The following is a 17,707-nucleotide window of genomic DNA, read 5'->3' as shown; positions in this document are numbered from 1 at the left end:
CTAGGTTGTGCAGAAAGTAAGGAGGGGTTACGGGGAGGGAGTGTCTCCGGCTTCCCAGTTCACTTGGTCCAAGTCCAAATCAACCCTGGCTGTTAGGAAGAGGAGTGAAGTGGGGCTTTTCAGCCTAAAGGGAATTGGGGTTGGGGGGCAGTAAAGTGGTTTTGGTGGAGGATTATGGAAACCCCGTACCTATGTTTGAGGTGCCCAAGGCTCCTACCCTCTCCCTCTGGGTTCCGGGAGTGGCCGAGGGGGGCCGGGTCTGCTGGCGGAGGTGAGCTGCGGGAGAGGGCGTGGCGTGGCGGGGCGGGGCCGGGCGCACCTGGGCGGGGAGGGGGAGGTGCACGGGGCTGAGCCCGGCGGGGGCCCCGGCGCGCGCCAATGGGCAGCGGCTGGCAGCGCGCCCCGCGCCAGAGCCGCAGTCGCGCCCTCTCGCCGCCTGGCGAAGGCGCGGACAACGCACGGAGGCGATCGTGGAGGAGAGAAGCTGTCGGCGCCGCAGCCGCCGTCAGGGCATGAGGATGGCCGTGGGCTCCGTCAAGATGCAGCCGCCGTGCGAGAGCCCGGCCCTGGCCGCGGTGGTGGCGGCGGCGGCGGCGGACAGCGCCCTGCGCCGCGGCCCCAGCGCCCGCGAGCCCGAGCGCGAGCAGCCGCCGGTGCCGCCGCGGCCGCGGCTCCGGGACCTGCCGGCGCTGCTGCGGAGCGGGCTCACGCTGCGGAGGAAGCGGAGCGCCGCCGGGGGCCGGGTGAGTGGCCGGCAGGTCCTGCCGGGGTGGGCACAGGCGGCGCGCACGTGCAGCCCGCACCCACCTTCGGGGGCCGCTGAAGGCGGCGTTTGGAAGTTGGGGAGGTGGCAGAAGGGGCACCCTGTGCGGGAGTAAGCAGAGGAGGGTCCCGGGATGGAGGAGTCGTAGGGTGCCCACCCGGTGAGCGACGGTTCTCCTCCCCCCAGCTGGACCTGACAACCCAAGGGCACCTGCATCCCGGCTGCCGGACTGTTGGGCATCTCCGGAAGAGGGGCCGTTTGTCCCCAGAGGGGGAGCTGCAGGTGTCCGTGCCGAACTGTCGGCCAGCCCTCCAGCACGACAGCAAGCTTCAGGGCCCACAAGGGGGATCCAGTTTGCAGGAGGCAGGGGAGGTGTGTGCTGGTTTTGGATGCCCCGTTGCAAGCTCTGGGCATCAGGACTGGCTCTGGCCGCTGCCACTGCCAAGGGGAGACCCGGGAGTTGGAAGTTACCAAGTGAGCTTCTAGCTCCTGGGTTCCGGAGTCTCCAACACTTACTCCTCCGTGACGCCCCTTGAACAGGACAGTGCACGCCTCCCCCCCCCCCCCCCTTAAATCTTCATACTTCCTGATGGTGTGTTATGGTGTATTAGCTAGGATTTTCTGGTGAAGGAGTGCCCCTCGTTGGGTTCTAAGAGCATCTAATGGCCTGAGCAGGTCAGACACGTTTCGTATGTTAAGAAAGTGGGTGCCTGCCGGTCTCCTGGCATTTTTCACTGTCCACCCCAAAGGCCTCAGGCCACCTGGCTGACTTGCCCAGCTTTCCCCGCTCACCAGGGCTTCGGGGCACCTTTGGTGGGTTCTAGTCAGTTTTATTTTTTATGTGTCACTATTAATCAGGTTTTACTGAGAAGCTGCAACAAGGTAGTTTTGAGGGTGATCATTTTAAGGACGATACCTTGGTTATCCGTCTTTAAAAGAAGACCTCCCTGGGAGACTTTTAGCTCTTGCAAAGATAGGTCTGTGGAAGCTTGAGAATCAAGGAGCGACCCTTGTTCTGGTGCGGCGTCCTGTGTGGACAGAAGGGTCTGAACTGCTGTTGGTCTTCAGCCTCTCTGGGCTGCGTCCTTCCTTTCTTGGGCATTTTCTTTCCCACGTTGAGATGACTGTATGTGATCTACCTCAGAAAGGTGTTCTGAGGATTAGCTGGATGTAACAGGATGTTTTTCGGTTCGTGACCAGGGGAGTTGAGGAATTGCCCACAAGGGACCTTCACATGTGGCGTAAGGGACTGCCTGCAAAGAATGCGAGGAAATATGTCACAAAGACGCGATAACTACATAAACGCAAGAACGAGAGTTGTAGACTTTGCAGGAATCTAGGGGAAAGTAGGTCAGATCGTGTTCCTATTATCCTTGACAGTTACTTTTTCATGGCACAGAATCCTGAAGACATGAGGGCAGTCAGGCGGTCTGCGAAGAATACGGCTGAGAGGTTCTGTGTAAATAGATCTGGAGTATTCATCTGCATGGAGGCTTGTGTTTCTCCCCACCTGGGGGTGATGTTGTATGCCTCACCAATATACAAATTTAGGCTTATCTTCTTAATTATTCAGAATGTGGTTACTTCAAATAATGTATACTTTATTAACCCTTCTTCGGTTCTAATACTATATTCTCTTTGAGACATTCCAAACACATTTTATAAGTGCATGGCCAGTTTCTTTTTGGGGAAAGACTCAAATTTTCCATTGTTGGAAATCCATAATTCTCATCTGTCTTCGCCTCCTTTGGCTTTAGGACCACCTTTGTGATTTGGGGAACCTTCCATAATAAAGAAGTAAGAATTTGAAAGAAAGAAAAAAAGGTGAAATATGTACCTGAATTAGTCTGCTCAGCCTGCCATAACAAAATACCATAGACGGCCCTGGCCAGTTGGCTCAGTGGTAGAGTGTTGGCCTGGTGGGTGGATGTCTCAGGTTTGATTCCTTGTCAGGGCACACAAAAGCAGATGGGCACACCATCTGCTTCTCTACCCCTCCTTCTCTTTCTCTCTCTCTTCTTCTCCTGCAGCCATGGCTTAATTGGTTCGAGCAAGTTGGTTCTGGGTGCTTGATGGAACCTCCAACCTCATGCACTAAAAATAGCTTGGTTGCCAAGCAATGGTCCCAGATAGGCAGAGCATCGCTAACTGTAGGAGGCTTGCTGGGTGGATCCTAGTCAGGGTACATGTGGGAGTCTGTCTCTCTGTCCCCTCTCCTTGCACTTAAAAAAAAAATACCATAGACTGGGTGGTTTAAGCAACAGAAATTTATTTTCTCACAGTTCTAGATGTTGGGAAGTCCAAGATCAAGGTGCCAGCTGATTTGGTTTCTGGTAAGAGTTCTCTTTCTGGCTTCAGACAGCTGCCTTCTCCCTGTGTCCTGACATCGCTATTCCTCACACATGGAGGGACATAATCTCTCTCTCTTCCTTTTCATGTAAGCCTGCTGATACCATCGTGGAGTCCCGACGCTCATGACCTAGTCTAACTCTAAATACCACCCCCTATCTTGGGCCCCATTTTCAAATGCTGTCACACTGGGGTTTAGGGCTTCAACTTAAGGATTTTGAGGAGAATCAAATATTCAAAGTCACAGAAGCATTTTGAAGAAATACACACACCAAATCAGTCGGTGACTTGTGAGCACCTGGGGCCACCTGGTAGCCCCTTGGTCAGGGCAGTGATGCTAATGCAGGTGACTCACAGCTAGATCCTTCTGTGGACCTTATGTTTCGTATCTCTGGGGCTGCACCTCCAGATTACAGCTGAGGAATTATATGGATAAGTTAACTCAAAATCCATACCACTGGCCCTGGCCAGTTGGCTCAGTGGTAGAGCGTTGGCCTGGCGTGCAGAAGTCCCGGGTTCGATTCCCGGCCAGGGCACACAGGAGAAGCGCCCATCTGCTTCTCCACCCCTCCCCCTCTCCTTCCTCTCTGTCTCTCTCTTCCCCTCCCGCAGTCGAGGCTCTATTGGAGCAAAGATGGCCCGGGCGCTGGGGATGGCTCCTTGGCCTCTGCCCCAGGTGCATCGCAACAGAGTGACCCCCCGGAGGGGCAGAGCATCGTCCCCTGGTGGGCAGAGCGTTGCCCCCTGGTGGGCGTGCCAGGTGGATCCCGGTCGGGCGCATGCGGGAGTCTGTCTGACTGTCTCTCCCCGTTTCTAGCTTCAGAAAATACAAAAAAAAAAAAAAAATCCATACCACTGATTAAAACAAAAAAAGGCAGCTCTGTGCATTACACGTATTGGTAAGAAAGTTTACAATTTCTGCATTGACCAAGATGTGGGTGAAGAAATGGTGACTTTTGTCCATGCTGCCTTGGGCTCTCACAGATCTGTACAATCTGATAGCAGCTGTCATCAAACTTGCGTTGCCCAACTCAGGGTGCCTTGTAGGTGATCTCTGGGTCTGTGTGCGGAGGGGAGATTAGGCTGACATTTGGTTAATACTGCAGAACCCCAGGGATCCTTGGTTCTGTCACTTCTAACCATATTGAATTCCAAATGCATACTGATTAAGATTCTTTGCACCTCTTTAGGCTAAGTAGGGAGTGACTGAATTAGTATAATGCTAATAATGGGTGGACCCTATTATCAAAAAAAAAATAGTATTAAGATAAAGCAGTGCTTGAATTCCCACCAAAACCCCTTTATTCATTTTTTAAAGAACTTTTTGTTATGGAGGTTATGAGAGAGAAGTATAATAAGCACCCAAGTTTCAACAGTTTCTAACATCTGCCAGTCTTATTTCATTTATTTCCTCCTTCCCCGTTTTTTTGTTTTTTTTTTTTTGTGGGGGCTGCTGTACTTTATGGTAACATCTTAAACATCATGTCATCTCACTCATAAATATCTCAGTTTACATCTCTGATATGGACTTTTTTCTTTAAAGAAACAACTTCTAGCCCTGGCCAGTTTGCTCAGTGGTAGAGTGTCGGCCTGGCGTGCAGAAATCCCGGGTTCGATTCCCGGCCAGGGCACACAGGAGAAGCGCCCATTTGCTTCTCCACTCCTCCCCCTCTCCTTCCTCTCTGTCTCTCTCTTCCCCTCCCGCAGCGAGGCTCCATTGGAACAAAAATGGCCCGGGTGCTGGGGATGGCTCCTTGGCCTCTGCCCCAGGCTCTTGAGTGGCTCTGGTCGCAACAGAGCGACACCCCGGAGGGGCAGAGCATCGCTCCGTGGTGTGCTGGGCGTTGCCCCCTGGTGGGCGTGCCGGGTGGATCCCGGTCGAGTGCATGCGGGAGTCTGACTGTCTCTTCCCGTTTCCAGCTTCAGAAAAATACAAAAAAAAAAAAAAAAAAGAAACAACTTCTATGCCATTTTTATACCTAAAAATGTTAACAATCATTCCTTAATATAATTCCCATATTCAGATTTTCTCAAAGATATCCTTTTACTTCTGATGTGTTGGAATCAGGAACTATAAATAAGGTTCTCACATTGCATTTGGTAATTAGGTTTTTAAATCGTATTTATTAGTCTTTCCCCATCCCCCACCGCTTTTTTTATTCCTTTGATTTGAGGTAGAGAGTGGGTCATTTATTCAAGAGTGTTCCACTTTCTTGGCTAATTTCATGGTGTTTTTTCACTTGTTTCTCTCTTTTCCATGTTTCCTGTAATCTGGCAGTGAGATGTAGAGGCTTGATTAGATTCAAGTTCAAAGACAAGCATCTTTGTAGATGGTGCTGTGGATAATCCACTGCGTCACATCACAAGACCCATGACGTCTAGATGGTTCTTTTTGAGATGTTAAGATTAAGATTGATTTGTGCATTCAGGTAGAGTCAACTTATCTTTCTACCTTCCACCTAATGATTTTAGCATCATAGATTGTTTTAGCCTCGGTCCGTTTTGTTAGGGGTTGTAAAGTAGTATGATCTAAATCTGTGATTCCCGTTTTTGAAAAATGTTTATACTTTTTATTGATGTATAGTCGACATACAATATTCATATTATATTAGTTTTAGGTATACAACATAATTATTCAATATTTATAGATACTGTGTGTAGGCCCAGTAGTTGCCTTCGCCTTTGCCAGGCAGGTTCACATTAAATTTGGGCAGATGGTAAAGAAATGGTGGAGCCAAAAAATGGTGGGCCATTCCTTTATTCTAGCTTCGCACCCGGCAGGCGAGTAAAAACACACAGGGCTCCAAAACCCACTCCTTCAGTGCTCACAAAGCTACGGACATATCCAGATTTTCCTAGAATCAAGGGCCCCCACCAATCTTAGTCCCCTCTGGTTCCCCATCTGCACACCTTCTCCCTCCTCATCTCTGCACAAAGTAGCTTCTCCTTCCGCACCCTGCCATCTTGGCTTCCTTCTTCCTCCTTCTAAAAAACTACCTGAGCCCACAAAGACCCCCTCCTCCAGCACACATTAGCGTAACAATGGCCCTTCCCAAGCAGGGAGGTAATTAGCAAAATCACAGATCACATACCTGGGCAGCGGCCATTTTTAACAAGGTGAGCAAACATAAAAAAATCACATTTTACAAACTTATTTGCCCAACACTATGAAATGATCACTATGATAAGTCTAGTTAATATCCTGAATCACCATACATAGTTTGCAGAATTTTTTTTCTTGACATGAGAACTTTTAAGATGTATCCTCTTAACAACTCTCAAGGATGCAATACAGTATTATTAACAATAGTTGCCATGCTGTACAGCCTATCCCCATGACTTACTTATTTTTATACCTAGGAGTTTGTACCTTTTGACTCCCTTCCCCCATTTTGCCCACCCCGTACCCCCCACCTCTGGCAACCAACAGTTTGTTCTCTGTAGCTATGAGGTTTATTTTACTTTATTTTTTAATTTTAGATAGAGATAGAGAGAGAAACATCGATTTGCTGTTCTACTTATTTATGCATTCATTGGTTTCTTTTTTAGAGAGAGAGAGCAGGAAGGGAGAGAAATGAGAAGCATCAACTCTATTGAGCCACTTTAGTTGTTCCTTGATTGGAATACGTGCTTCTAATACATGCCTTGACCCCTGGGTGAGGGGGGAGAGGGGTCAAGCCAAGCCAGTGATTCTTTGCTCAAGCCTGTGACCTTGGGCTTCAAGCCAGCGACCTTTGGGCTAAAACCAGCAACCTTGGGATCATGTTGTTGATCCCACACTCAAGCCACCGATTCCACACTCAAGCTGGCAAGCCTGCGCTCAAGCTATTTCTTATACTATTTTTGTTTAGATTCCACATATAAGTAAGATCATACAGTATTTGTCTTTCTCTATCTGACTTATTTCACTTAGCAAAATGCCCTCAAGTTCCATCCATGTCGCAAACAACAAGATTTCAATCTTTTTAAATGGTTAAACAATGTTTCATTGTATATATACCACATTTTCTTTATCCATTCATTCCTTTGTGGACCTGTAGGTTGTTTCCATATCTTGGCTATTGTAAACAATGCTGCAGTGAACATGGGGGGTCATACATCTTTCCTAGTGTGTGTTTTTGTTTTCTTCAGACAGATTCTCAGAAGTGGAATTTCTAGACCCTGTGTTAGTTCTAGTTTTAATTTTTGAGGAACTGCCTTATAATTTTGCATAGTGGCTGTGCCAATTTACAATCCCACCAACGGTACACAAGGTTTCCTTTCTCCACGCCCTCATCAGCACCTGTTGTTTATTTATTTTGTCATTTTCTATCATTCCTCTTGCGTTTATTACTTGGAATTCTCTCTATGAAGAACTTACTCCCATGGGTTCTTTGAGTCTCTTGGAATTTAGATTGTGTAGGAAAGACAGGGAAAAGGCCTAATGTTTTCCTTTTTTATCAATTTTCTGAGTAATGATTTGTGCTCCAACAATCTCTCATGGTAATCAATGAGTTTCTCTGTTTTAAGTATCGTTAAGAACTTGGGGATCTTAGTGTATTTGTTTCAGTCCGTTGCAGTCAGTATTTTTTCTGATGCTCAGTTTGGCCTTATCTCCTGTACGATTTTACAAGGCCCCCGTCGTCTCTGATACTTTCTTCCTTTCTGGTACAAGATATTCAGAGCTTATCTCGTCCATTCCTGGCTTCAGACCTGAAGTCGGTCATTTTTTTCTAAGGAGCACGGCTTCTTTTTCCTGAAAACCCTTTATCTCCCCTACGTTTTGCCTCTCTTCGGGGTTACATTATTTTTTACCTTGGTTTAAGCCTTCCATCTTAAGTTTTTGCTTCTTCTAAAATCCTTCTCATCAGGCCGTTTCTAAGACTGTCATTTTCTCCCTCTAATGAAATAGCTGGTGACGACCATTCCCTCGTTCTATATATACTGTCAGAGTGCGGCCGCTGACTTATTTTGGGCCTTGGCTGCTGGGATCCTTTTTTTGCACTTCTCTGCCACCTTCTTCAGCTCCTGGAAATCTGTTTCATTGCCAGCAGCCGGAAGCCTTGGCCAGTGTGCAGGGTCCTTCTCCAGAGCCCCCCCCCCCCCGGGATTCTCAGGACTGCCTTCCCTCTCCTGCTCTTTCTTCTCAGGGGCGCCCCACTCAGGCAGGGTCCCCGCGGCCTGGCAGGGGAAGCTGGAGAAACTGGAAGAACAGCCGCTGGCTCTGTGCAGGAGATTCCCTCATTTCCATCTACAGTCACTACCAGGTGATCCTTTCTCCAAGAGGAACAAGGTCACCCATTGCCTCATCCAAGGCGGAGTGGTTACGTGTGACCTAATGCTCGCCTCTGCCGGAAATCAGGCTTTGTTGATTGAGAAACACATACTGCTCTGAGTTATCCCAGCAGGCCCCACTTACACTCTTTTTTATACACGTATCTTACAGGCAAAGCATGTAATTTGTTCTTTGTATGTAAATTAAACCCAATGGCTAACACTTCATGGCACTTAATGCATTTCCATGCGTGTTCTGATATAAACAAACTTCACTGAACCCGCTCACCAGACCTATGAGTTGGTCAGATGCTGTTATTTGCCTTCTGCAGATGAGAAAAGGGAAACAGCGATGTAACTTGCCTGAGATCACAGAGTGGGTGAAGGGAGGGAGACTTGAATCCAGCCTTTCTGGTTCCAGAGTTCATGCTATGAATGAACTATCTTGTTTTCCTCAAGTGCGCTGAGGGCAAAGGGTATATTTACTCTAAACTATCATAGCCTTATAGTACCTGCTCAACGCTCGGAGGCGGGTAAGTTAGTGCTGTCGGTAATGCCAGACATGGACTTTCCTTCGTTTGAGCACACAGATGCTGGTGGCAGACTGACTGGGTGTGAGGGCCGGGCAGGAGGGAGGGGATTGTGGTTCTAGGTCAATGGTAACTAATATTTACTAAAATTAAAAGTGGCATTCAGTGTGTCATAAGCCGAAATGACCCAGGCCCACCTTAATCAAAGTCAATCCAGGAAGCTTGTGAATGGCCTGGCCAGGTATTTCAGTTGGTTAGAGCGTCATTCGGACACACTGTAGTTGTGTGTTCGATTCCCTGGTCAAGACACATACAGAATCAACCAATGAATGCATAAGTAAGTGGACAAATAAATCAATGATTTTTTTCTCTCTTTCTCTTCTTCTTTCTCTGAAATCAATAAATAAAAAAAACCTTGTGAATTTACCTGTTTACTTTTTTCTTATCTGCTTATGGTAGCCTGGCAGAAGATAAAAGCCATTAAGGGAAGCATGCATCTTCCAGGGAAAGTGAGTCTGATCAGACATGAGGAACACGTGATGATCTAACTTGAGAAACATTGACTACCTTAATACTATTATAATACTATGTTGACCATGGCAACAAATAAAGTAAAACTCTATGATTGCCACCTCTAAAAATATTTATTTGGGGAGAAGAAAAAGAAATGATAGGTTCATTTATTCTATTTTAATTTCATGTGAATTTTATTTTTATTAAGCAAGAGAGAGAGAGAGACAGGAAAGGAGAGAGATGAGAAGCATCAACTCATAGTTGTGGCACCTTAGTTGTTCGTTGATTGATTTCTCATATGTGCCTTGACCAGGAGGCTCCAGATAAGCCTTTGCTCAAGCCAGTGACTTTGGGTTCAAGCCAGTGACCTTGGACTTCAAGTCAGTGACCATGAGGTCATGTCTATAATCCCACGCGGAAGCTGGTGAGCCCATGCTCAAGCTGGTGACCTCAGGGTTTTGAACGTGGGTCCTCAGCATTCCAAGCCGATGTTTTATCCACTGTGCTACCGCCAGGTCCAGCAATTTCATGCAAATTTTAGCAGAGGAACTCAATGGCCAGTGAAAGCTGTATTTATTTCTTTCTCCCTCTTCCCTCTGACCCCTCACACAGGCTTTTGGTTTCATAATTAGAAGAGCCCGGATTATGGCTTCAGAATAGGGTTGGAGTCCCCGTGCTGTCACTTGGCATCCTTGTGTGACTTAACTGTCTGAGCTCTAAGCCTCAGTGTCTTCTTCTGTAATGAGGTACACTGTGGGTCAGGTTTCTCCAAGAACAGAGAGAAGATATAGAAAGCTTGGGGCACATTGGAACTGAAATGATTTTCTTTCCCAGCTGGATGCTTATTCTAGGCGAATGAGCTCTCATAGACATATTTATGGAAATCTAGGCACAATTTTTTTTTTTTGCTTTCGTATGCAATGTCAGGTTCCATGTTTTGAAAAATCTTGATATGCTAACAGATAGTGAATATTTTAGGTGGTGTCTAACAGAATAGTCTGAGTCTCACACTTGCACCATCTCTTAAATCGACTTGGCAGTAATTGGACACATGTAGCTAAAAATAGATGGAAAGGTGGGAGATAAGTCATTGGTGGTGACTTTTGAGTCCTTGGGATTTTTTTTTTTTTTTTTTTTTTTTTTGCTTCAATATTGCATAACAACCCTTGTTAGGGATACCATAATTTCAGTGATGATATGTGATCTGGAAGTAGTTTGTGAGAAGTTAAACAATTTTCTGTGAAAGCAAAATAATTAGGCCCCGGTGACCTTTTTGTGGTCAATTGTTATGATGATAATTCATTCATAAATGGATATAGAAAAGGGAAAGTCCATAGATGTCATTGTGGATACTGGCACGTCTTTTTCGGATAAAAGCTTCAATAGCCCCCTAAAGGGAGGAAACTACAGTCCAGAGAGGTTAAGTAACTTTTCTGTGGTCACCCAGCTAGGAAGTAGAAGAGGCAGGTTGGAGCTCAGGACTGTCTGATTCCAAAATCGATGTCTTTTCCACAGTACCATATTATCTAAGATTCTGACGTAATTATAACATGGTATATTGAAACAGTGGATACACTGGACATTTCAAGTCTTAGTGTAGAACACGATGGCTCATTCTCTCTCCAGAGTCTTCAGTCATGGCTTCCAGGATCAGTCTGTAGTTACACACGAGTCTGGCAATGGTTTGAGCAGCAGCTGTCCATTATCTGCCCGCGTACCAGCCATTTGCAAGAAACACGAAGGTTTGGGGTGACTCATCCCAGAAGCCAATGTTTCCTCAGGGAGTTCGGAAGCTGACTAGCCCCATATTGCGATGGTACTTGGGAGAGGTGTATAACAGGCAGGCCCCTCTTCTGGGGTGTGTGGGCGGCTGGAGGGAGAGAGAGGAGTTTCTGGTAACCAGGGATTTACATTTCTGATGGCAACTTGTTTGATATTTAAGAAACTTCAGATTAGGAAATGGGAAGTGCTTATAATTGAATAAAATCACTGAGAATACACAAATGTCTTTATTTTTAAAAATTTCCATTAATTAGAGAGAGAAAGTGAGGAAGAGAAAGGTTGGGGGAAGGAGGAGAGAGAGAGAGAGAAACATCAATTTACCCTTCCACTAACTTGTTCCATTTAGTTGTGTGTACACAAATAGCTTTTAATAAAATTGTTTTGATATATTTATCTTCATTTTTTTAATGTGGTATGATTACCCTAAGCAAATGGTTCCTAACATTTTTGATCCCAGGCCGTTTTAAGAATCAGAGGATAGCACCCCAGTAAAATGCACGTGCAGACATAATTTTGTGTCTCATTTCAGATGGTTTGTAGATGTTGGAAAGCCAGGGTCACCACAGACCTTACTTCAGTAGTCCTTCCCCACCCTGCTTTCTTGAGAGCAGTACCATGGTTCCATAAGTATTTTATTTATTTATTTATTTATTTATTTATCTATTGTATCTTTCTGAAGTGAGAAGCGGAGTGTCAGAGAGACAGACTCCCACTTGCGCCCGACCAGCATGCCCACTAGGGGGCGATACTCTGCCCATCTGGGGCATTGCTCCATGCAACAGGAGCCATTCTAGCACCTGAGGCAGAGGTCATGGAACCATCCTCAGTGCCCGGGCCAACTTTGCTCCAGTGGAGCCTTGGCTGCAGGAGGAGAAGAGAGAGAGAGAGAGAAAAGAGAGGGGAAAGGGTGGATAAGCATATGGGTGCTTCTCCTGTGTGCCTTGGCTGGGAATTGAACCCAGGACTTCCACTCGCCGGGTCGATGCTCTACCACTGAGCCAATCAGCCAGGACCTCATAAGTATTTTAGTTTTTTAAAAAAATCTTTCCTTCCTTCAAAAACCTAATCATATCAAGCAATGATACTTTTGTCGGTAAATATTTCCTTGAATTAAAGTCTTTTGTCAGTTTGTTGAATTGGAAATTATTCGCCTCTGAATGTAGCGAATGCATTAGTAAGCCCTGATAGGTGATGGTGGTCATGATGTTAACTTATTATTTAACAAGTCCTTACATAGCATTTATGGTGTCCAGTTATTTGAAGTACCTTAAGAACACTCATTCTTTTAATCCTTGTGACATCCTTAATGTGGCAGATGCTTTCAATGTCTTTTTTTTTTATTCCAAAGAGGAAAATAAGGTACAGGGAGGCTTAGTTGCCTAAGATCACCCTTTAAGTGAAGGAACCAAGATCTGAGCCCAAGAAATAGGGATTCAGATTACAAAGTCTGCCTGTTCTGCTGTGTCTTCTCTCTAAATAAAGCAATGTATTTCCTGATTACAGTTTCTCTCTCTCTCTTTTCATTTTACACTTTTGAAGTAGAGATGAATGTTACAAGTGAAGTGATCATTTAATGGGATACAATCCCTCTACTCCCTGTAAAGCTATTAAAGTGATGGTTTGTCTTAAAATTCTAGTGTTTTAGAATACAGGAAGTATAGTAAGTCATGTTTTAGTTTTTAAAATTAGCTGCAGAGTTTATCTGTAGAAATATCAAGCCCTGGCCGGTTGGCTCAGCAGTAGAGCGTCGGCCTAGCGTGCGGAGGACCCGGGTTCGATTCCCAGCCAGGGCACACAGGAGAAGCGCCCATTTGCTTCTCCACCCCTCCGCCGCGCTTTCCTCTCTGTCTCTCTCTTCCCCTCCCGCAGCCAAGGCTCCATTGGAGCAAAGATGGCCCAGGCGCTGGGGATGGCTCCTTGGCCTCTGCCCCAGGCGCTAGAGTGGCTCTGGTCGCGGCAGAGCGACGCCCTGGAGGGGCAGAGCATCGCCCCCTGGTGGGCAGAGCATCGCCCCTGGTGGGCGTGCCAGGTGGATCCCGGTTGGGTGCATGCGGGTGTCTGTCTGACTGTCTCTCCCCGTTTCCAGCTTCAGAAAAATGAAAAAAAAAAAAAAAAAAATCAAAGGAAATCACAGCTTTAAAACAAAATCCATATCTATTTATGAAGTGTGAAAAATGCGAATTAAGATTATATTAACAATGTATATGAACACTGATATCGCTTAGGTAATGATTTAAATGTCAGAGGAGCATAAATTTAAAATTTTCCTCCAAGAGCCATGAGTAATCATCTCAGAATAATGTTAAGGTGGAAGAAACTGAAATTCTTTTAAGTGAAACTATATATATATATAAAGTTGGTTATTGGTTCTCTCATAGATTTCTTTTTAAGTAAAATTTAAAGTTAAACTTTCCATATAAATTCCTTGCTTTTCGAAACTAAGAACTGTGAACGTGCTGTAATAACAGCAGATTAAGATTTACCTTTGAGTCACCAGTCTGTGTGTGTGAATGGGCGGATCTTACCCTGTGACTCAGTTCATCTTTTTAAAAAATTCTTTGTCTGCTTTGTTCGTGGGGCCTTGGCTTCGTCTCCCTTGTAAAATGCTTTTCTTTCATTTTGCACTATGTGTGTTATCTGTAGGGAAAAAACCCTAATTCAAGATTTCTAATAAAGGCTAAACAAACCTTCACTAAAGGTAAGGAATCTAGAAAGCCGGGACTTCTGCAGTCCAGCTGGTTGTCTTCCTGAATATTTTCCCCCCTAACTGGTCTGGCAACTTAAACTTACAGCCCCGTTGGTGGTTTTGTTCAGTTGAATCTGACCTTGTCAAATCATTTACCTGCCGCTGTTTGGAGGTGTGCAGGCAAATCCTTGTGCCCCCCCTCCCCCACTGGGAAGCTCGGTGCTGACTGTAAATTTGTTTTACTCTCTGCTGTTACTGTTGCAGGAAGTGAACAGCTTATCACTTCTGCTTGGTCTAACACACTAAGTGTTGGCTGTAATGAACAAACGCTGCACATGGTCTCCTCCTCCGTATTGTGCTGTGAATTTATATATAGGTATGAAATCTTTTGTAGGAAAGGAAAAAAAAATGTAGGGCAGATATATGAAGATACCTTATAGAAATTAGGGGAAGTATGATGCCTGTATGAGTCCATTAAAATAGACTTAGCAATGGTGTAGTTGAGAGAACATGTTTTTTCCTGTGTTTCTCACCTAACATCAACTGTGTGATATAGAATAAATCAAATACCCTTTTGAGACTCTGTCTCTAGAATGGAATTCCAGTATTCTATCACGGAAATCAATGGTGGGAGAGAGGGGTCAGTTTTCATTTTTTGTTCCTTGTCTGACCAACGTCAGAGCAGTGGTCTTTCTCCAATAAGATCGCAGTTCAACCTCCAGAATGCTTTAGGCATACCTTAGACAAATAGAAAGATGGATTTTTACTATTTACCATGTCTTTTGAGTTGGGGAGGGGAAGCAAATGCATTAATACAAAGAGCATCTGAAGATGCAGGAAGAATATGATTAAATCAAGACTGTCTCATATCAAAAGAGTAGAAAGAACATACCTGTAAGTCTGTCTCCAGAAGATTAAATTGTTTGGCCATAAACAGAATTCTGGGAGAGGTGTCAGAAGGAAGCTCGTGGCAGCCAACTCTTAGTGTCTGCGGAGATCGGAGATCTTCCCAAGGTGGTTTTATCTCCTGTTAGATAAGGGGTTTGTTGCTATTTCTTGTCATCAATGAAAGCTGTTTCTTAGTCTCATCACTTTTGTTTACCTCCGCTATTTTAAATTTATCACAAATCTTCAAATGGCACCAGTTGAAGCACTGAAATTTCCCCTCCTCTTCACAGCTCCTTAAAAAAAAAAAATGTAAAAAGCCATTTAGTCATAGTCTAAATTATCTTGAATATCTAATGAAATTAGAGCTTAAAAAAACTCAACAACTTCAATTCCTCAGTAGCTGGCTGTTTACTCTGCTGTCATATAATGGTTTACATTTACAAAGTGCTTTCACACACAGTTTTATTTCACTGTTTTCATGACTTTGGAGTAGGTGCTTCTTTCTTATCCAGACTCAACGGCAAGGTACTCAGCTCCTCCATGTCAGGAGCTCACCGGCTGTGAAGCAAAGATGGTGCCCACCCGATAGGGTGGTGAGACTAAGTAAATTAATATATGCAGTACTATAAAGACAGAGCCAGTTATGTAGAGATGGATTAGTAAGTGTGAGCTGCTGCGGTTGTTATTGCCAGCACCACCATCACCACCATCACCACCATCACCACCATCACCACCATCACCACCATCACCACCATCACCATCATCACCATCATCACCATCATCATCACCATCATCACCCACCATCACCACCATCACCGTCATCATCACCATCATCATCATCATCATCATCATCACCATCATCACCATCATCATCACCATCATCACCATCATCATCACCATCATCACCATCATCACCATCATCATCACCATCATCACCATCATCATCACCATCATCATCATCGTCATCACCATCATCACCATCATCACCATCACCATCATTACCATAATCATCTCCTGAAATGATAGGTCTGCGGGTTTCTAAGGCCAATCCCTTTGGAAAGCTGAAAGAAACTTATTGGTTCTATTGATAGCAATTAAGTACAAAAACTGAGGCTCAAACCTGGGTATCTTGCTGACAGTCAAAGTGAGGAGGTGAAGAGTCAGGGGTTCCATAGACTGGACTCTGTTGAGTGCAGGTGTCTTTGACAGGTATCTGTGGACTGTTCTTCTTAAAACTGTCAAAAGTGGGGTCTAAAGGAAGACTTCTCAAACGTTAGCATGCATGAGAGTCCCTGGAGGGCTTGTAAAAACAGAGTCCAGGGCCCCAATCTTAGAGATATTGATTTAATGGCACATGAATGGGGCCCAAGAATCTGCATTTCTATCCAATTCCAGGTGATGCTGATGCTGCTGGTCCATGGACCACACTTCATAGCTCAGGTCTAAGGGGCCTCAGAAGTTTGGTGACTTCCATCATCAGAAAATTATTGAGGCCAAGAGTCTGCCTCGTTTTCTGTTTGTCCCCTTTATGATGGAAGGCCAAACCAAGGGAGAAAACCATGACTAGAAAATCTTTACTGAATTCATAATATTGGAAGTTCCCTTACTGGTCTGCAGAGGGGGACTGGCAGTTAAAAAAAGAAGCAGTGATCATGCAGAACAAGAGGGTCAAGGCAGCTGTGCTGGTTGTTCTCTGTCGGTCCCATGTACTCTCTACCCAGAACTTTCTGTTCTGGGCTGTGCCCACCGGGGATGGTGGTCCCTAGGGCTCTCTGGGCCAGCTGGTTTCGGTTTGGGTCCAGTCAATGGGAGGCCAGGAGGAGAGAGAACTCAGGGGTACCAGCTGCTCCTGCCCCCTCTCTTTCTCAGGGTGGTGCTGGCAGTGACTGTGACCGTCTATTACTAGAAGTCCCTCCCCAATTGCTCTGTCTAGCTCCAGTCTCCAGTAAAGCCGTGTCTTCCCCTAATCCCTCCTGCCTGTGGCTGTTCGAGACTTGTCATCGCCAGCCTCCGGATGCAGCAGCATCTCCCGACGGGTCTCAGAACCTTGCCCACCATCTTCGATGGGCTCTTTCGTGAGAGGACCCTTGGAGTAGGAGCCCAGGGGGAGCAGCGCTGGGACGAGTGACGGTAGTTGCAGCCTCGGTGAGAAGCTCCGAATGGAGCAGGCGTTGGCTGTGGCGGAGGCAAGAGGCCTCTGCAGTTTAGGCAGAGGGTACGGAGTGCAGGGAAGGGGCCTGGCCTCTACGGTGAAGCTGGCCTTAACCTCCGAAGGTCCTGACAGGTCCCTGTAGAAGCTGTCCCTTGCTAGGAGGTGACCCAAGTGCTTTTTCGGCACCATTCCTGTGCAGAAACCTGGATGGCTAGCTAGGGTTCAGAATCAAAGATGCTTTTATAGGAGCAGTTCTCATTCCTTGCCTACAATTGCCTGCCAGTTCTTTTCTCCTTCCCATGCTTTTTTCACAGACACCCTTAGCATTGGTAGTCTATACGCAGGACTTATAAGACCTTTACGGAGCACTTTGATCTTGCTAAATGGTGTTCCACTATACTGAACGCGTTGTGAGATGCCTGCCTAAACTGCGTTGACAAAGTAACAAACAAATAGTTGAATGGAATAATTATACCTTCGGTTCCTTTGCCCATGGGCTGCCGTGATGGGTGCGTCAATAAGATGAAAAACATTTTTCGTGGTTTTGGTGTTCAGCCAAATCATCTTCTGCAGTAACCTCCGGTGAAGCAGGGTCCCCGTACAAACCGGCCCCAGCCCCGTGTGTCTTCCAGTTCCCTGAGACTGAAGTGTTATGCCCAGATTGAACCTATTTCACAGCTTTTCTAAATAATTTTGGGATAACAGAGGTTGATTACCAGCCTCCAAATAGCTTATTTTAGTAGATGAAAAGTTTAAAGACAAAACAGACCCTTGGGCTGAAGTTTTCTGTT

General features: G+C 45.7%; 1 protein-coding gene across 2 annotated transcripts in view; it reads left to right on the top strand.

The window, feature by feature from the left end:
* Positions 1–427: 427 nt before the first annotated feature.
* Positions 428–17,707, top strand: part of RAPGEF5 (Rap guanine nucleotide exchange factor 5) — a 225,046-nt gene continuing 207,766 nt past the window's right edge. Inside the window, exon 1 of one of the 2 annotated variants that reach the window (XM_066239513.1) lies at positions 428–743. In XM_066239513.1, the coding sequence (XP_066095610.1) occupies positions 513–743 (231 nt within the window). In that variant the 5' untranslated portion in view covers positions 428–512. The remainder of the gene's footprint in view (positions 744–17,707) is intronic. The other variant, XM_066239511.1, reaches the window with a different exon arrangement.

This window comes from Saccopteryx bilineata, chromosome 7 (assembly GCF_036850765.1).
Source record: "Saccopteryx bilineata isolate mSacBil1 chromosome 7, mSacBil1_pri_phased_curated, whole genome shotgun sequence".
Taxonomy (NCBI): Eukaryota; Metazoa; Chordata; class Mammalia; order Chiroptera; family Emballonuridae; genus Saccopteryx; species Saccopteryx bilineata.
This window is presented reverse-complemented; position numbering and strand designations above follow the sequence as displayed.